The sequence below is a fragment of the Lepidothrix coronata genome, unplaced genomic scaffold (assembly GCF_001604755.1).
Source record: "Lepidothrix coronata isolate B3197 unplaced genomic scaffold, Lepidothrix_coronata-1.0 Scaffold46, whole genome shotgun sequence".
Classification (NCBI taxonomy): domain Eukaryota; kingdom Metazoa; phylum Chordata; class Aves; order Passeriformes; family Pipridae; genus Lepidothrix; species Lepidothrix coronata.
In genome coordinates, this window is record NW_016690226.1 from 3,412,908 (window position 1) to 3,434,216 (window position 21,309).

The 21,309-nt window shown below is 42.0% G+C and overlaps 1 protein-coding gene across 5 annotated transcripts in view; it reads right to left on the reverse strand.

Moving 5' to 3' along the window:
* Positions 1 to 17,375, reverse strand: part of USF3 (upstream transcription factor family member 3) — a 35,731-nt gene extending 18,356 nt beyond the window's left edge. For 2 of the 5 annotated variants that reach the window (XR_001874733.1, XM_017814794.1), the window contains exons 1-3: positions 17,278 to 17,350; positions 2,382 to 2,446; positions 420 to 448 (exon numbers count right to left, since the gene is read on the reverse strand). Coding sequence is in view for 4 of the 5 variants with exons in the window: in XM_017814794.1 (XP_017670283.1) it covers positions 420 to 448; positions 2,382 to 2,446; positions 17,278 to 17,322 (139 nt within the window). In the remaining variant the exon portion in view is untranslated. Of the gene's footprint in view, positions 1 to 419; positions 449 to 2,381; positions 2,447 to 3,301; positions 3,433 to 4,411; positions 4,489 to 17,277 lie in introns of those variants that run through there. The other 3 variants (XM_017814795.1, XM_017814796.1, XM_017814797.1) reach the window with 3 other exon arrangements.
* Between the last annotated feature and the right edge of the window lie 3,934 nt (positions 17,376 to 21,309).

A 21,309-nucleotide genomic window follows, 5' to 3' on the forward strand; every position in this document is an offset into this window, starting at 1 on the left:
GGTGCCTTAGTGACAGGCTACAGGAATACTTCTAATCCAGGGAACCTGCAAAACTCTCAGGTCAGATACGTCTCTGTTTTGAGAGAGGTGGATATTAGTTGGCTGTCAATGCCAATGCATTTATTTTCCTTTAGAATTGAACACAACTGAAATTGTTTACTTCTTAATTTACTAGCATTGGAATGCCAGAGGCATGGTCCTACCTTTAACATTTTACTATGGAAAACAGCCAACTAGAAACAACCAAGAAGCCCTTCTGCACAGATATTCTACCCAAGGACCCTGAAAGGTGTTTGACAGGGTGTTTTTTTAAGTGTAGCTCCTCCTGTGGAGGAACCTTCTCCATGGAAAACACGTTTTACTAGTTCAAAACATCTGCGCTTATTCCCAGACCAAATAACAAAGTATAATGTTTCTACCTGCATTATGTGTCTCCCGGTTTTTCTTTCTGTGAAATATAAAGGGAAAACAATGATGTGAAACAGAAGGGAAAAAATCTGCATATAAACAAATATTTACTATCTCCATTACAGCCAAAAATACTAAATATTATAGTCTGCTCTGTGAACAAGAAAATAGCAGAAGTCAAAATGATGTTCTTAGACACTGATATTAAATAATTTCTAACAAAAATTCGTTCATGTTCAGACTTAAATCAATTTCAGTATAACAAGGCACAGCATAATATTCCATTTGATTATTAGTACATATTTATAGGCAAAGCTGGGGTTTTATGTTTCTGTTCAGCAACAACTGCTATACTAGGCAGTGTTCAATAAAGCCAAATATTAAAAAACTTAGTTCTGTTTCTGAGGAACAAGGTAGTTAAGTATTTGTTTGAAATGTTGCTTCTACGTTCACTGGATCGATGTTTTTACATTACAGAAAACAGAAAGAAAATGTTACCATGCAAATTCATGTTTCTAGCCCTATTATCTTCAAACATCATACCTTCTGGTATCAAAAATGCTTCCTTTGTCAGAGAAACCAGAAATACTGTTCCTCAGCAGCTGTTCTTTACTGTCTCAAAATTCTGTCTAGGTATAATTTGGGCATGTGAGGGTTGTCTTTGGTTTCAGATGTCGACCTGAAGGTCACAATCACTGTGTAATGCTTCAGATTGCTCTGCTGGAAGTCAATAAATCCCAAATGGGTATCCTACTTATATAAATCAGAAGTACTGTATACATGCAAATAAGACAAATACTTTCAGGAAGTGTAGTTAAGCAAAGCACCTATTTTCTGGAAAAAGAAACATTCCAGAAAAAGAAAATCTTCTAGAAGATTTCTGTCCAGCAGCACATTCTCAGTCTAGATGTGTGCCCAAAGCAGAGATGGATCTTCTGTTCTCCTTTTTGACTGTCACAGCACAGTCCAGATATAACAAGGAATCTGAAGTGAGAATGCAAGATACATGTGGATGATGTGTGATTACTATGAGGCACGTATCCTTTTTATTTCAAGTAACTCACCAAAAGTAGAAGGCATCCAGAGTAATTTAGACAATGATTACAGGACAGTAGTGTTACTGCAGATGGTCAGACCTGGAGACATCCACTAAGATGATCATATGTACTAAATATGCACATATTTAGTATATAAGGATTGAAGAGACCCAGCTGCCCTTTGATTCACATTACCAATACAGAATACAAAATGCTCTATTAGTGGGGTAAGAAAGAGTCACAAAATCCATAAAGACCGAAAAACTTTCTGTAGGACGAATCAGTGTTCTCTCTGAGCTTTTCCTAATCATAAATCATACTCTACATGGTCACCTAGCATAAGATGAATGTTGCATTTAACTGTGGACTGAAGCAGTTCCCTACCAATCAGATATTAATTAGATCAACCTGCTACTAAAAGGAACGAAAACCAGGAAAAGTTGTAATAAGTGCCAAGTTACTTTGTTACCAATTTTGGTCATAGAGTTGCTGTACAACCTCAAGATGTATTTTGAGTTCCAGCAGAGGTTTGAGTGTAAGATCCAGATTCCACTGGGAGCTGAGGAAGAGATCTAAGTTACTCTGTCAAAGTGAGTACAGTTACCCCCTAATATCTACCAGGAGCCTCCGCAATAACACAGGCTGCACTCCAACCAGGGCGGCGACACATCAGAGTAGTCAGTGTAATAATCAGAGAATCTCTTTTTTCAGGTGACCCAGGGAGACAAGTCTTCTGCAAATAGTTTGACATAGACAGGGCAAGAGAGAAAGGGAGTTTTGCAGCCATAATTCCCGAACTTTTGGATCAACCCTAGTCAACCTTCAGAACTTCTTGTCAATACCCTTACTGCCAAACTTTCAGCTGGAAACTTCATAAGTGCAACATGATCTCAGACTACCAAACTACAAAACAGTCATTTTCCCCCAGAAACTCACCGATGTTGCTTCTTAGTAGGTGTCTCATTCTCTGTCATCTCTGGCATGGTTCTGGAGAAGAGAGCCTGAGGAAAATCATGAAAGGAATTAACAACTCCTGCACTCTTCTGAATTCTTAGCACATGACATTTGTCACATCACCTTGCCTTTCACCACAAGAACAGGGCTGTCCTACAACGTACACAAAAGTCCGTCGCCCTGACTTAGAGCAGCTGATTTCATGAGCATTACAAATGAAGCACGTTACCTATCTGGGTGCTTTGTGAAACCTGTTCATGATGAACTGGTTTCCATTTCCTCAATTACTTTAAATATAAAATGAATTGTAATCCAAACCACTTTAAGGAAACAAGAAGGAAAATTAGAGTATATGATTGTTTTTTGAATGGGAAGAAGAACAGCTGAACTCTCATCAGCCCTTTCTAACTGAAAATGCTTTCAATTTCCAGTTCTAAATAAAGCATAAATGCTAAGCAAAATACAAGCTACAACGAGGACATTTTATTAACTACAAATTTAGAGTGCTATTTATGTAGCAAATTTGAAAACTTACTTGATATTGAATTACCTACAACTTAAAATGGCAAAAATGGACACCCTACGTTCTCAGATATATAAAATTCAGTTAAAAATAAAGTTATGAAATAAAGTTACACATAACAGTCTAATAAGTTGCACCTAACTTGTCGTCAGCTTGAACACATCAGTAGCCTGTATTTAGACAAACAAAACATTATAAAAATAAACAAAAGATGAGATTGAGTAAATGACGAATGAATACATATCTACCAGAGAAATGAATTTTAGAAAGTAACATGAAGTGTACTGTAGATGACAAGAGGAAAAAAAATATCTGCTTTCTGATATAGCTGAGCTCCGTATTCAGTTTCACCCTTCCGTTCATTCTCTCACCAACCAACCTGTTCTTGCAACTCTTCCCATGGGCCCTCAGCCTCCTTGTGGCTTCACCTCTCCCTGGCTCCTCCTGGAAAGCTCATCGGCTCGTTTTAACAGGCTTCATATCTTTAGGGTGTATTTTTGTTTGTTTGTACTGTAAGGAAGTGGGGGTGGTTTTTAATATAACTTTCAACACCAAGCAGTTCTTAATGTAAACTGAGCCTACCATTACTGACATCAAAAACAAACCCCAGAAATAATCTCCTTACAAACCAGAAAGCCCCAAAACTCCCAAAGCGCTGAAGCATATACACTTCACAAAGTGCTCTGTGCATACACTGTCTGTACGTGTGTGTCAATAACCTGTATTGTAATAGAACTGCATTCAGATACTGCTTTCAAGTCTTTACACTCTAAAAGTCAATTGGATGTAGTGCTCTCATTCAGTAAAGATTAACAGGAGGAGAAACATTAGGGCTGATGCCGTTTACCACTCTAATACTCCTTGAAGTACTTTCTCTATTCCTGTGAAGATATGGGAAATGTTGGCAAACCATAAAGTAAAGCAAATAGGCAATATCCTGCAAATAGATCCAGACTGGGGAACTCAAAGTGCCTGAAGTTTTCAGGAACCTAATTCAATTCCACCTACACAACAGTGTTCACACCATCACAAAACTGGACCCAATCATCTCAGTTACAGCATTATACTGCCCCACTGGATTTTACATACAGCCTACATACAGTCACCTCAGCACTCCCTAGCCCATCAATGGAAGCACATCACTTTATATTTACATGCCTCCACAGAATTTGCTTTCTCTACGCTCACCCACCATCCTCTGCATAACTTATGAAAACACCTGACAGAGTTAAGAGTCTTTTACTGTGGGAGAAAGCAGTGGTGCAACTTCAGCACTTTCTTGCGCTCTCTTATAAATTACCTTAATTAGCTCAATTCCCTAACAAATTTGTTTTCATTTATACATGGTAAGATTAATCCAGTAGGTATCTCAGGTCCTCCAAGTTAGTGAAAATTCACAACTCTGAAAGCCAGGGAAGCCAGTTTCCCATGCAAGGCACCTACAACTTATTCCTCCTGTGTACAGCTGGTGACAGTCAGTAGTACTTACTCACTTGTTCTAGCTGCATTCGTTGTATCAGGTGATGAGGAAGGGGTTAGCTGGGAGAGTTTAGCAGATGTGAGATTCTGATTATAAAAACAAAAATAAAAAAAAAAATCTGGTTAGAGCCCAGGCATCTTTGATGCTGTTAGCAACCAGAGATGTTCACATGAACACTAAAAGACTGAGGTCAGCACACCTCGATTCAGCAGGGTTTTTCCAGTTGTGTCAAAGCAGCCCAGCAGAATTTATACCCATTAAGGCTACCAGAAAAGCCAGGAGCAGCTACCTGGTAACACTACACTCTCATGTATCCATCATTGAGACAATACCTTGTGTATCGGGTGAAACAGCTATTCAAGGGGGCAATTTTATTTAGTGTATGCTAAGTACTGTTTCTATTTAGTGAGGATGTGAGCACAGAGTACATGGACATAGTTCTGGTACAACAAGGCTCACAAACATGCTTAGAAAAAGGAAGATGCTGGATTGCATCTTGTGGCAGTCATACCCCCTGTTTCTTGACTTCTGCACCATCTATACAGACAGAGTGATGTATCTGTTATTGTGCATCACCAGACTATGGCAAATATGCTGGAAATCAGAACAAAAAAATAAAGGAGGTCTTAGTTTTGGAAAACTTAGCATTTTTGAAAGAACAATGCATTCATCAAGCAACCATATTTTTTTAATGTTGCAAATTCATACAACTTGAGAACCAAATGACTATATCTGTATTACAATGTATTTAATATAGAAAACATTAATGTGAATTTAGATGGCTAGCTACCATGCAGGGCTTCAGATAAAGCACAATTGTGTGAAGGTAAAGGGTGTAAAAAGCATCCACCCAAAAATACCCTCTTCCAGAACAGACACAGCTGCTCTGACTCCACTTGCTTCTCCCTGCACAGTCCAGAACACATTCACAACCCCATCTTCCCCCTGCCTTATGTCACAGCACCCACTTCTCCCTCCTGACATGGGTTCTCCATACTCCTATATTTAGGCTTCTTCTGCCCACAGTCTGTGTCCCCTCAGCAAAGTTCTTATTCCTCATAGCAGCATCCCTTTCTGCCAAAGTCACGATCTACACAATTTTCCAACTGCCTTATTTCTTCCTCTGAGCAGATGCCTAAATGATTCAGCAATACATTGTAGATAGTATTTAGGAAGACAGACAAGTGGAAGTTTATGCGGAAACTTATTAATACAGCTACTAACCATTTTCTGATCCCGAGAAAGGATGGGCAGTCCTTATTACATGTCAAAGACCCCACTTCTTTCTTTCTCCTCTGCCCTTTTTTTTAAATTTTGCCAATAAGCTTCTTCCAAGTGATGCTGTTCCCTGCACATTTCAAGCTAGTTGCTGACACACCAAGCGTATAAGCCTCACAAATATAAACAACTTAAAGTCTGTACTTTATATGCTTCAAGCCCACTGGGATCTACAGCCCATTTCATACAGAAGACAGGGCATAGGAATGCAATGACTGTTATTCTAACTTCACTTTACTGTGGAATTACTTCAAGTCAAGTTTATCAAAGTTTGCCATTCAACCAATGTTTCCACAAAAGTTTCAAAGCACTTTTGTGGGATTGGTAAAAAGAAACAAGGCTATCTAATTAACCATTTACTTTATTTCAAGTTTCACTGAAAAGAGGTGGTTAAGTTTGTTAAACAACACTTGTATACAGCTCTGGGGTTTCTACTGATAGATTGTACCGTAAGGAATACGGTGAACTTGTTTTTTGCTATTCTTATACTGTAAAGACAAAAACCTTTGCATTTTACTTGATACTCCACAAAACAGTCAGAGCTGGCAACACCAGGAAGGTGGTTTTCTTAAGAGCTGCTAAAAATATGGGCTTTGCGAATTGAAAAGAAAAATGCTGCCTAGGTGGAGACTTCTGAGGGCTAATGAATAATGGTTACACTGTCGCCATTTCTTCCCCTCAGCTGTTGTATCACCAGAGCTTTGACAATGGCTTCTTCACAGCGAGACTCCACTGATTCTCTAAAGCAAAAGACGTGTTTTTGCTTTATAAGCTCAGAGGCAAGTGTATTTTAAGTTTCCTCATGAAATACGCTCACTTAACTCAGCTGAATGTCTTCTGCAGAGAGTATGTAGCAAATCCCAAATTCTAAAGACAGGTAAAGAGAAGCAAGTCAACACTTATATTTATTTAGTATCAAGGTTTCCTCAAGCTTTATGTAGTTTATAGCACTTACAATGTCAACCTAAAATACTGATTTTAATTTAAATGCAATGTCAACCCCAGAAATAAAAAGATACTTTGTGAAGATTTAAGTTTAACATAATTTAATCTCCTCTACAGTTCAGAAACATAGGGTATAAAACTTAAAACCAATTTGTTTAAGTATCTTCTTTTCTACCACCCATCTTTGCAGGTGTTATTCACCAAATTTTATGAAATCGTTTCCTCAAAACATGCCTCAAACGTTTCCTCAAAACTGACCAGATTTAAGAAAAAGTTAATTTAGATTATTTTATTTGGCATTATTTTTCACTCCTTATTTAGGAACTGTTTCCAAACTTACTATTAATTTTTAAAAAGAAAATAATAATTCCAATCTGTTACCTTTCAGCCCTCCTCAAATTAGCAAAGCTATTCCATTCTTCTGCATGAGGCAGAAAGAACTTTTTTAATATGCAGCTGCACATATTCTGTAAAACTACCAGCAGTCCAAATCTTTCTTCCTCCTAAAATACTTCAGGAAGTTTATGCTGTTACATTGCTACAATCTCACAGTTCTTACTGGTTTAGTACACCTCGTGAAGTTAGCCTTAGTTTACAGCTAAGATCAGTTCCAAGAGACAGAAAATAACTACTCAAATGCTTTTTTCCTGCAAGACAGTGTCTTCTTCATTCAAGCAACTCCTGGAGCTCACTTTTCCAATCCTCCATGCATGTTTTAGAACAAGGCTAGCTTCAGTCAGGGACTTAATCCAAGCTTTTAAACACAAGCAAGGTGCCCTTGCGATCAAGACACACGATTTACTGCCTTTTTTTTACTCCCCCCCTTGGAACGCTTCTATTTTAATTTTGTATTTACCTAATAAAATGATTGCAGGAAACATAACCCAAAGCTTACCTTTGTGATTGTTACCTACCTATACCAACTACTGTTGCCTATCACATTAATCTGTTATGACACCACACAGGAAAAAGAAAAGGGCTATTACTCCTGGTGAAAGTCCCTTGGATATCTTTCAGTTTGGTTTCTGAAGAAATCAAGGTTTTCTTGCTACTGTGTCCCTTAATCCACTCACAGCACAGCTGGGCCCACTGACTGACCTAAATTAAACCCCTCAAAGAGATGAAGTCCCAGATGTTTACAAAAATCTGGGACTGAGCAGAGAATGAGAAGTGAGGTCAGTGCTGACACTGCAGATCTGGATACAGCTGAGTCTGTGACCACCTCTGCAGCACGTGTGCACTGGCTGATCAGCTGGCTTTGATCCAGCACAACATGTTCCACCTTTTGCCAAGGAAGAGGTATGAGGGATTAAAGGGCAGGAGGGAGCCCTCTCGATTTTTCATAGAATCCACTTTCCTGATGCAAACCAGCTGAGAGTTTCCCAGGGCAACCAGGCTGTTCTGAGAGCTTCTGCAAAAGTTAGGAAAAGAAAACCAATACAAATAAGCTAAAACTTATTACACAGGGCAACGTTTTTTTTAAAGATGTTTGCAAATAACAAATAGAAAAAAACTTCACTGCTTTTATAATTTTTTCTCTACTTTTTATGTTTGTACTATCTAAACTCAAAAACACTGGTATTTTTCCTTCTGCTGACTTAAAGCAATAAAGTTTTAGTAAGGCTCACAGGCAAAAGAATTACAAAGAAAATGTCTTTTTTTTTTTTTGTAACAGCATTGAAGGAAGAAACAGGGTTATCACTCAAGTGATATTCCCTTATATCTACATTAGGTTTTGTTTTCATTTGTAATTTTCATAATATCAAAGACATAATTGCTGGTGGCCATTAACTAACATGCAGTTTCAGGACAGCATAGGTGTAGGGTCATTCTGAGGAATCCTGACCAGATCTGCTTAAGAAACCTCAGAAGGAAAAAAAAAAGAAACTTCTCTAACTGAAGATCCACCTCTCATTTTTATTCTTCTTGGTCTACTATTGTTGCCCCTCAAGTGTTCCTAAGTAATTTATTTTTAAACCTTAGAGGAGAGGCAGAGAGAGAGAGAGATCATGTCCACTGAACTAAGTCTCTTACTCACTGATTATGGTCTGTAAAGTATTTAAGGAGAAGTATCTCCAGATATTTTGCACCCAGATGTGAGCTGCTGCCACCCTCACACATTATGCAGATGATCTTGGTACTTACTACAAATAGACTGAAGTGGCACAGTGCAAGCAAAGGAAGATGCCTCGGTGAACTATCTCCTGTGTCATCTGGATGAATTGTTATAGGGAAGCAGGCATTTGGAAGTTAAAGAGCTGTAATTATGCAACCAGTACACAAGCTAGAATCACAAAGACCAGAGCTGTCACCCCAAAGAGCATCTTCAGCCACTTTAGATCAAAATAAGGGGAACATCACTCTTTTCTTTAGGAAATTAAAAATGAATGACCAGGGAAATCCTCATGATCCCCATGTTCTCCATGTAGTGTGTCAAGATTCACAAGTTACCACATGCCAATTCCATGAAGGAAGTGAGAAAGTATGAGGACTGTCTCTACATTGCAAGACAGTGCTCATCTCCCTGGCTTTCTACACCCAATGATCCACAGTACACTTCAAAATAGTAAATCATTTTCAAAGAGAAGACAGGTATCTAATTATGCTCTGCTTGACAAAGGAGTCACAAGCCTGTTTTGATGGTGAAAGCTAAGGGATACAAGTGAAATGCAGGCAACTTCCTCCTAATATGGGTCATCACTTCTGTGTGGGTTAGGTTACCTGCACTAGATGACAAAGATTGCCTGCACCATGGCTGAGGCTGAGTGAGCGCTCTCACACTGCAAGAGCATCTGTTGGTGAGCCAAACCTCACAGCAGCGTGTTGCCTAAAGAACAAAGAATTCTTTTCCTGAAAAAAAGCTGTAACATGTAAGTCATCATGGTCTCTCAATACTGCAACCAAGATAATTCTTTATAACTGAGGAATTCATCCACATATGAAAGCCATATTCAAAACACCAAAGACCAACTGGACAAATGTAGAAGCTATAAGCCACAAAATCACAGTATCATAGAATGGTTTGGATTGGAAGTGACCTTAAAAATCATCTAGTTCCAACCCCACTGCCATGGGCAGGGACACCTTCAACTAGACCAGGGTGCTCAGAGCCCCATCCAACCTGACCATGAATACCTCCAGGGATGGGGCATCCACAACTTCCCTGGGAAACCTGTTCCAGTGGGAGCCAGTCTAATTCTGCTTTCTGATGTGACCTTATCTACAGATGAAATCTCTATTCAAAGAACAGTACCTCATCACAGGGCCTGATAACCAATTTAGAACTACAACATAAAAACATTCGCTTTGGCTACAATGATATAGCCAGAATACTACTCTTTGCTTCATTGGTTTGGTTTTAAGCTGAGCTCTTTTTGTTCTGCAACTACAAAGGATCCTCATGTAGTCTGTTTATAAAACTGCATACAGTCTCGAGGAGGTATCAACTGATCCTCTGACAGCTATGTCAGACACATGCTAAACTGGCTTGCCACTCTCTCCTGAGGATCCTACTAACAAGCAGTGCAAAATATCCTAGAGTTGAAATGTGCAGCCCTGATCCAGGGCAGCCAGAGAGTTTGTGTGTCAAATTTTTTCATTCATCTTTTCAGATGTAAGTCATTCAGCACAAAGGACTACACAGGCAAGTTCTTGAATATTTTATAGGGTTGGGTTTGAGAAATCTGACACAAAGAACTCACTGAGGGTTCATGATACAGGAAGTAATATTCTATGGATCTTTACTACAAAGCTCCTCTCCAATATGAGAAGAGATCGATCCTGAGATTTGGTTACAAACACTGCTCTTCCAGAATGAAGGATTTCCTTATGAATCTTAATGGGGCTAAGGGCAGAAATGGCTGAAGTAGAAGGTAAAATAAAACAGTATTTCAGTTTTAATGTATAAGCTGATCAAATGCACTCCCTAATTCCATGTTAATGAGCTTTAAAAAACAAGTGCACACACACTCTGTCCCCAAATCCAACAAAACCCACACAATTTTGCAATGTACATTTTATATCCAGACTATTCACAAAAGGTCTTAGGTCCTTCACAACCTCAATGCGATAAGAGGTTTTTTCTATAGACAGTGGGTCCACTGGGCAATTATTTCAGTTCCAGGAATAAAGGACTCATCTTATGATCTGGATGTTTGACAGTTTTGAATAATAGCAGGGATAAAGCTGCAAACTTTTTCAATTACGTTTAACAGAGAGGTCCAAACTAAAGATAACTGAGCCCAGACGACCAGCGAAAGCAGGCACTTTCTTAACACTTTCAAAGAGGAAATTTAAAAGCAAGATCAACATATGTTAAGACACAAGAAAATGGAACCACTAGGTGCAAATCCATAGGAAACCTTAAATCAGTAATTCCACCACTTTAGGCACTATTCATTTAGCTTAGCAGAATGACTATACATGAGCTATCAGGGCTAACTAAGTAGTTCTGAAAGCACTATGAAAACCAAATAACACTACTGCAGATATTTAGCACTGACAACGGAGAAGAAACTAAAACAAGATTTCCAACTCACTACTTTGCAGAGGTCTGAAATTAATAGATAAAGGGAAGGAACAGACTGATACCATGATCCTGCAAGTTTTAATTAATTAAAAAAATAATTTCATAAAATTAAAATGCAATACCTCCATCTTCTTTTTCCATAACTCTTTGAAATTACCTCCCTATTGCCACCAAAGACACCACTGCTTCAGATAAGGGCAATACTTAAAAATCCAAATCAGCAGCTGTTGAGATTGAGTATCACTTTTGATCATAGACTTGAACAAAAAGAATCCCAAGATGTCCTTGGCTCTCACTTTCATTTAAGTGAACATGGACACTAGGTAAGTACCCAACAGCTCCCTCCAAGAGAAATTTTGAACTTGAGTCATGGAGAGCAAGACAGAAGAAAGGGTGTGCAAGAGTTATGGGCACCTCTGGTTAGAGGCTCAAAGGCAGAGCTGCTGCCCTCAGCTAATACTGCAGAGCAGGGAAACTGCAATTCCAAAGCACAGAGCACATGCATGCTGACTGAGTACGGTACACTACCAAATAAAAATTACCACTTTTTAAAATAGTTTGGATACAAATGGTAAATGCTCCAGTTGTACCTAAAGACACCATTGACAGAACAATGTTCATGTAGGCAAGATGTGACTACAGCACTACAAACACTGACTTTTTTGTTTTGTGCACTCTTCTGAGAATTTCTTAGGTTCTGAAGTAGGTTAGGATATCAAAGTACAGTTGAGATTGAAAGGGATCTCTGGAGGACATCTGGTCAAGCCAGGCCACCTAGAGCCAGTTGCCCAAGAACATGACCAGACAACTTTTTAGTACCTCCAAGGATGGAGACTCCACAACCTCCTTGCACAACTTGTTCCAGTGCTCAGTCACCCTCACAGTAAGAAAGCGTTCTTTGGCGTTCAGATGGAGCCTCTGGTTCTGTAACTGGGTACCACTGAAAAGAGCCTGGCTCCATCCTCTTTTCCTTTTTTCACCCTCCCTTCAAGTGTTTATACGTATCAATGAGAAACCCCTGAGCCTTCTGTTCTCCAGGCTGAACAGCCACAGCTCCCTCAGCCTTTCAAGACGAGCAACGCTCCAGTACCTAAATTAACTTTGTGGCCCTTCACAAAGTACATGACTCTCTGTAGTACATCCATGTCTCTCTTGTACTGGGTTACCCAAAACTCACCACAGGACTCCAGGTGTGGCCTCACCAGTGCTGAGTACAGTGGAAGGATCACCTCCCACAGCCTGATGACACTACCGTGTCAAATTCAGCCCAGGACACCATTCACCACCTTTGCCACAAGGGCACATTGTTGGTTCACGTTCAACTTGGTGTCCACCAGGACCTCCAGGTCCTTTTCTGCCAAGCTGCTTTCCAGCTGGATGCCCCCACCATATATATTGGCAGACTGAGTTGTTCTTCCCCAAGTGCAGGACTTTGCCCTTGTTGAACTGCGTGAGACTCCCGCCAGCCCATTTCTACAGGCTGTCAAAGTCCCTCTGGATGACAGCACGACCCTCTGGCATATCAGCCACTCCTCACAGCTTGGTGTTAACAAACTTGCTGAGGGCATACTCTGCCTCATCATCCAGATAATTTATAAAGATATTCAACAGGACTGGTCCCAGTATTGATCCCTGGCATACACTGCCGGTTACTGGTCTCCAACTAGACTCTGTGCCACTGATCACCACCTCTGGCCCCTGCCATTCAGCCAGGTTTCAACTTAACTCTTCTTATGTTGAAATGTGAGCTGCACAGCTCTGAAAGACAACTGTTGAAACCTGACACACTGCAAAATAAAATTCTTTGCTTGTATTAATTATTTTACCAAATCTGCATGCTAATGGAGTCAATGAGTTACACTGCAACATATGCTAAACTAGATACCTAACTTTCCTTAGTTAATAAATTGCCCTTATAGCAACAATGGGAAAAATCTGTAAAAAGATGGTTATCCTTGCCTACTGTCCCAGCTCCTTCCAAATAATGCTGAGACACGTAGCTCTTCCTCACTTCACTGGCACTCCTCACACAGGAAGCCAGACAAGAACATTACTTCAACGTAAAATTTACTTCATGAAAGGATCACAGACACACTCTACCCTCCCAAACAAACACACTGAAACTACAAGATTATGGGTACTCCAACAAGTGAAAAAATGAAATGGTGTTACTTGTTGCTGATTTGGAGTAGGTTGGTGTTGGGCTACCACCATTTTGCTATTCTAGTGAACGAGTAAAAGAGCTTCAGTACAAAGCTTTGTACAAGAATTGTGTTCAATTTCTATCTAACAACTTCACTGATGTGTGAAAGCAAAGCAGAGTCCAACTTCAAAGGCTGAAGGCTGACATGAATTGTATCCCTTAAGCCAACCGCACATTACAGATGACAGATGCAGGACAACATTACTTTCACTTTAAACTTCAGCTACTTGGAGAAGAGCAAAACTTTAGGCTCTCCTCTTCCCACAATACCTTTACACTGCTTTTAAGGCTGTCAGCAGGCTAAAGGACAATGTTTTCAATAATCTTCTCATGGCACTGCCCACCACACCAATAGCTAGAGAAAAGGATCACAGGATCTGAGAAACCTGCATTAAGACCTGTAAGTTAACAGATCCATACTTGGATCATTCCAGCCGCACTAGAGATGGACCACAAAGAACTCATTCTTTGTGGTATCAGAGTACCAGCATGACTGAGATGTGCTTTCAGATGGCATTGATCTCATTTCATGATCTTCACCTTGGCCAGTTAACCTGACAGGAGTTCAGGTAACTGAGAAAGGCACTTGTTAGCAGGAAGCATGAAACATTTTAACAGCCTGTTACTTTCTTCTTATCTGAATCACAAGGCCACACAGCATGGCTGATGTAAGAGATTGTTATCACATGTCATGGTTGCAGAAGTAATTCATTCACCTTAGAAGACTAACGCCGTAGCTTTTCATACAGGAAACAATCCTAGTTCACACACAATTTGTCAATCTTGTGCACACAGCAGAACCTTTCCTGTGCTTACTCAAAGCATGACAACAGCACTACACTTGTAAGGTAGCAAAGTAAAGTACACTTTGGACACATTATATGCACATATAAAAGCTGGAATTGTATTTTAACCAGAAAGTTAGGTCAGCATTACATAAACTGGTCACTGCACAATGTATCCTAATCAAGGAGTAGAGACCTTCATACATCTTACTGCAACCTGAAACAAAGGAAGCCCTCCTGCTCAAACACACCCCCCATGCCACTGCACATTAAGACTGGTACCTTTCAGAATAGGAAGGAAAATGCATTCCTGAGCGATTTAACTCAAATAAAGAAGTCACAAACACAACTGCAATGAAGAATGCTAGCACAGAAACTAAGTCATAAAATGACCGGTGATACTATGGGTAGACAGTCCACCAAGGTGGAGACAAGTGTTACGCTTCTTCAGAGGCCTGAAGACCATTATGAAACAACCAGGAACATTACAGCTGTCAGGTGTTATGCATGTACATGTTCTACATAAACATTTTCATTTAAACACCTGTTTGTACACACAGCTTCACTGGTATTTTCATCAAGGACAATGCACAATATTGTAATTTAATTGAAAACTGTCTCAGCTGAAACTTTGGACCGTGATACGTATTCACTGCCCTTTTAAGTGGCACGGACTTTGTGGTATTTTTACAAGCTCTTACGAGGCAAATAACCATGATTCATTGGGAAACCCTTCCTATCAAATGTTACACTACTTATACCTCCCCCAGCCACACGTCATTTACAAAGTTATTTTTAATACCATAAAACCACAAGCACTGCTGTAACAAAAATTAAACCACAGAATGCTTCTTATCAAATCCAGCATCTCACAGCCCTTGACTTTCTTATGTTGTCTATTTATTTCTTCTACCCTGTACAGCATCCATCTTCGACCCATACATTGTAGTAATTCACATCCAAGCTGACACGGTTGGTTACAATGTCACGCATCTTGTATCAAGGCACTTTGCAAATTAAAAGCCTGCTTAAATATTTGGAATGCACTATCCCAAATCATTTTGTTACCTAATTCATTGCACTTCAATATGTGGAAGCTGGAGGTGTTCTTACAACTTCAGCACACGGAGTGTGGGGGGGGAACCAACAACAAACAAACAACGCTCAGAAAAGCACAAAGGTGAAAAGCAGCTGGAGTAGCTTGACCAGCAGTGTCAGCAGAACACATTCATAGAATCTTTGCCTTCTTATTCCCAAGATGTCTTTGAAACCTCAGACTACGACTAAACCTCAGTTACAAACGAGAGCCCATGATGGGCATGGCACACACATGCCAATCACACATCACAGGGCCACTTGAGCGACAGTCACTTCAATCTATCCCTGGTCAGCTCCTCAGAACACTACTTGGAAAACTACGAATCAAAGCAAAAAAGCACTTACTATCTAGCACTTACTTCCTAATTATCTCCTTGCAGCTGTCAAGATTCTTCCAGGATCCACCACCATTTTTCATCTACTGCGTTAAAATCTCCCCATGTATCCATATCCTAAGGGAATAAGTAAGTCTCTATGGGAATAAGTAACATTCAAATACTTCAAAGTTTGCAATGTTCTCGTACTGTTTCGCACAACTGATGTTATTTTGAATGCATGCACCTTAAAAATCATGCCCAAGACATGAACATTTTCTAAGCTTATTTCCCATTCAGTGGCAAATGTATTTTCATTTGCCAAATCTATTTCATCCCAAAATGCACCCATAAATTATTATTATGGCACTAATTGAAAGTCAAAAAATTAAAAATTATAAATCCTTATAATAACCATTACCTCATAGGATGTTTCTTCATTCCCATTTGTCTGATTACTGCCCACAGTTCATGAGCGATAAACAACACCCTGCAGTTTGTTACAGTAACATAATCACACAAATAGGATGGTCTCCATGAATTGTATATGAAAAGCAAAGCTAAAATCAGGCTTCCAAAACAAGCTGTTGCACTACCTGACTTCTGGACATTTAACTGTGCAATCATTAAGTTATGTCTGCTAGAATTGTTTAATAATCATAAGTCTAGGTGAAATCTAATAGAAGTTCAAGCTATTATGTAGAAAGCAAAAATACACATCTGTGATATTTTACCTCCTTATGGACAGAATCTCAACACAACACTATTCCCTTTGTCTTACTTCCATCTTTTCCTTACAGATTTCTATGGACAATGGGCATCATGTGCCATGGCTATATCCAGCCTTAGGTGTGTTCATGGACTCATTTCACCCCTGCTCTCTGTCACAAGGAGCTGGATTCTGGGCCTTGGTGTGAGCAGTAAGTGTGACCTTCTGCGTGTGTCAGATATCAATTTCCACGAAACTAAAGACTTCAATCTCCTGTTGCTGGTAAATGTGACTGAAATTGGACAGAGAGCTAAAATGAGGAGGCAGAGGAGAAGAAAGAAAGAGTCTTCTCTCCTTAGGAGACCAAGCTGAAAACACATTCAACAGGAAAAGTTAGTTTCCAGTGACCGAGTTCTAAATAAAAGAGCCGGCTTGTACAGTGTCCTCCGACGTGGGCCAGCTTCCCGGCTGGGATGTCACACCGCACGGGCACACGGCCGGGATGCACGGGGCATTCCGCATCCCGGGCTAACGAGACGATGCCACACCGGGGAACAGCGCCCAAAGGAACTCCCCGAAGGGCGACCGCGGCTCAATTGTCTCACAGCATCAAGGCTGCAAAGCGATAAGGACACCCCGGTCTCCACACCTTCACCGCTGCTTCCCCCGGCCACACACACCAACCTCACCGGGGCAACCCGGGCTCACAGCGGCGGCACAACTTCCCTGGGCACGGCCCGGGCACCGCTACCGAGCCGGGACCGTCCGGGGCCGCCCCGCCAAGGGCCGCCCGCGCCCCCCCAGCTGCGCCCGGGCCCGCCTGGCCTTACCGCCCCTGCTCGGGCCCCGCTGGCCCGGACAAAGGGGCACTGGCCCCCATACGGCGGGGCTGCCACCGGCGTCCCGGGGCCAGCGCGGCCCCGGCCCAGTGCGGCGCCGCAGCCCCGCTGTCCGTCCCACGCCTTCATCCCGCTCCCCTTGGGAGCGCCGCCGGCGGCCCCAGCCCCGCACTCACGGTCGGGCCAGGCGCGCTGCGCGGCGGCCCCAGCGCCGGGACCATCCTCCGCCGGGCGGACACGGACACGGACACCCCGCGCCAGCGCCGCCACCGCCTCCGCGCCACAGCCCGCCCGCGCAGCCCACCCTGCTGCCCGCGCCGACACCAATCGCCGCGCGGAGGGTGAGCCCCGGAGGCCAATCAGAGGCAGGCAGATCGGAGAGGACGTCGCTCGCCCTCAACTGGGCGTGGCCAGGCTGGCGCGAGCCAATCGCCGCCACAAACATTGGCGGCGCGGGCCAATCAAAGACCAGGGAGGCCGAGACTGGCGTCAACAAGGTAAGTTGGCCGAAACAGGAACCGGCGGAGAGCGGCACCGCAGGCGGCCAATGAGCGGCGCGGACAGAGCGCGAGGGGGGACGGGCGGGAGCTCTTAAAGGGGCAGGGCCGACCCCGGGGGGAAACTGCTGTGAGTCACTTAATGCGTGGGTGAGTCACTTAATGCGTGGGTGGGTTTTGCCTTCAGATGCGAAAGTGCCGCCCTGCCAGAGCGGCGGCGAGCGGGGACACGGAGCTTCGGAAGAAAACTCCGCGAAGGGGCTGCGGGTAAAGGGGCCAAGAGTGACCGGAGCGCCGCCCTCCCCCCCGACACTGAAACAGTGCCCTGCGACCCGGCCAGCAGCGATAGGGACAGAAACTGGGAGCTGGGTAAAGATCTTCCAAATGCTGGATGCCAGCGAGCTGTTTTGGGGGGAGCACAACCACCTCCGGCGACTGGGCTGTTCCAAGGTCTCTGCTGCGGCTGATCCCTTCACAGGTGTTTTTACACAAGGCTTTGTGCCGCGCTGTGCTCACACTTCCTTCGGGGGGAGGAAGGCGCTCCATCCGCCTTCCTCGTGAGTTAAATCAGAGTTTAAGGAAAGCGTTGTTTTACAGCCGCTAAATTAGGGACTCTGAGCCACTATCAACTCCCCACTACCTCAGCTTGTGCTTCCTGCCGACACCTGATTCAATCACCAGCCCTAATAAGGGATCTTCCTATTTCCAGCCTCACCTGTGTGTTTCCACGGATGTCCTGACACAGCTATTTTCTGGAACTCTTATCAGATGTGTTTTACAAGTACAAACTGTATTTTATAAGCACATCATAAAATGATAAAGCGTTGGAATGGACCTTAAAGACCCTCCCATTCCAATCCCCCTGCCAGGGACACCTGCCACTAGACCAGAGTGTTCCAACCTGACCTTCAATACTTCCAGGGTTGGAGCATCCACAGCCTCTCTGGGCAACCTGTGCCAGTGCTTCACCACCCTCACAGTAAAAAATTTCTTCCTAATATCTAATCTACATTCCCCCTCTTTCAATTTGTACCCATTGCTCCCTTGTCCTGTCACTGCAGTTCTTGACAAGAGTCCCTCTCCAGCTTCCTTGTAGCCCCCTTCAGATACTGGAAGGCTGCCATGAGGTCTCCACACATTCTCTTCTCCAGGCTGAACAATCCCACCCTTTGTCATGGTACCTCTGCTTACCTGTAGGCAATAATGGAGCTTGCAGGGCCTCTTCTTTCTTCTTTCTGAGACAACCTAAAAACGCAGAGCTGTGATGTTTGGGCTTTGTGAAAAACATAGATACCTTTTTCCCAGCCATATACCTTCCTAAAATACAATACAGAGCAGTGTCCAAGAACTATTCTGCTGCTGAAATGAGTCATAGTAGCAATCAGCTGTTAAAAAACCCAAACCAGTTTATTTTTAAATAGCTGCTGCTTGCAAAATAACCTTGCAGCTGACACGAAGTGCAAGACCTATTTGCCAGCTGTGAAGAACGTTAAGGCCCAAGCTCGTTTTGCACAGAAATTCTAAAGTTACTATAAATAGCAGCTTCACAGTGTAAATTATAAGTTTAAATGCACTTTTTTGGTTTTAATAATCTTTAGTTCTGATATGACACAACCAAACTGGAAGACAAAATCTGAAATACCACTGCTCCATCAATGTACTCCAATATAAATTGAAGTTTTTTTCCTCTTTAAAGGGTAGTGTGCTTTTTTGGTGGAAATTTTTAGTAAAAGGCACCTCTTGTCCAAAGCAGTAAAACCAAGTTTACCTTCTGCCACCCTGTAATGCTCTAGAGTGTTTGAGCTCATAAATTGTCAACACCAGAACACATCTGAAACACGGTGGCAAAAATCCAGCAGCAGGCAAAACTCCACAGGTGAAGTCACATACAACAGGAACCTGCTAAGTATCAGTAGCCTATTTCTGTTGGAGAATACAGACTTGCAATTATATGACAAGATGCTTAAGCCAAAACAAACAGCACAAATGCTTAGAAAAGCTTTACATTAAATAGGTAACTTGGTGTTTATGTGACAGGTGAAGAGTTTCTGCAGCCATATTTCAGATAGTCTTAACCAAGAACTTGGGCGCAATTGTTTGTTTGTTTGTTTGTTTTTTTTTAATTCTTGGCTGTAGTGAGGTTTGGATTCAATTCAGTGAGCAGTACTGGCCCCAGTCTGTATGATGTGATACAGCAGCTGACAGGGAATCAGAACACAGATCAGTATGTCTTTCTCCAGTGCAGGAGTTTCTTGCGGCCTAGAGAGCTTCAGCTCATGTTGCCACAATGCCTTCAGGCAATATGGTAGTAAAACTGAATGCTTTTGCAGTATTAAAGCACTGGGGAGGAGGAAAGAAAGCAGAATAAAGAGAGAGGGATAGAGTAACCTTTCCATTATCTATTTGAACTGATCCTATTTAGGGGCAAGAGAAAAAGAGCATAAGGCAAGTCATTTGTCCCATACAAAGCATCTGGATTAGATGGGTTGAACAGGCTTGGAGAACCCCCATGGAAAGGAAAGTTATACTGCCAGACACAGATCACAACACTCACCTGACAGCTTGGTTTGATAGATACTCAAAAGAACTTCAGAGCTTTTGGACAGGGATCTTAGATAAGATACTGCAGGATCAGAGGATAGTATCCTCACAGGGACAGCAAACTGATTAAAAGACAGAAATCACAGGGCATAGAGTAAAAGATCAGTTTTCACAGTAATGAAAGGTCAGCAGTGGAGTCAAACATTTGTGCTGGGGTCTATATTCCTGAACACTGTTTTAAAAAAGGAAACAGTGAGGTGAAAAAGTATTAAGAATGAGGAGTGACAAGTGAACCTTCTAATGCTGAGTGACTGGGCATTGTAACAGCAAATTATTTCCAGCACAGGTCAATATGGTGATATACACACTGGGGGGAAAAAAGCAAGAATCCCAGTTTTTCAAATGAAGGGAATGACTTGACTTACTCATCACTCACTAGATCCTGATGTGGTAATTGCTCTTTAAGTAATCGTATCAGTAACAAGGCAAACTGTTGTAACTAAGAGATAATAGCACACCTCGAATCATTACAGGGGCCCTGTAAATACGCAAGTTTTGAAAGCAGTGAGGGGAGTGTAACTCCCTGTAGAACCAGAACAGCTTTGTGAATGAGCAACACAAAGGATCAGAGGTATCTGCTAGTTCCCCTGTACACAAGTAACTGAATTGTCTAAAATTGTACAGGTTGTTTGAGAGGTAACTGGGCTGAGGGCGGAGAACGAAAGAAACATGACAGAGATCAATAAAAGCTGAGTGGTTTGGAGAACAGCTGCAGCAGTTTAAGTACACCAAAAGTTTTCCAGCCTCTGCAGCTGCTGGTGAGGCTGGAGTGATGAAGGCTGCACTCCTGGTAGCAGTTCATCTCCAGCTGTGCCTTCCCGGCCCTCCAGCAGAGGTCAGGGAAGACACCTGGTAGCAGCAGCTCAAGACTACAGACAAGTTTCAGAGCCTGAGCTTTGCTTTTGCACATTATTTTAATGAATGCAGCAACTCCATTACCGGGAAAGAAGTTTCCAAAGGAGCTTAAATTGAATAGAATACAATGTAGAATATTTAGAGAAATATTTCTTTTTGCCAGAGTGCAACTTCATCACTTCATATATGGCATTTCAAAGCAGGAGAGAAGCAGAATGAAACTGCAAACAAAAAAATGACCTTAACAGAAGAGAT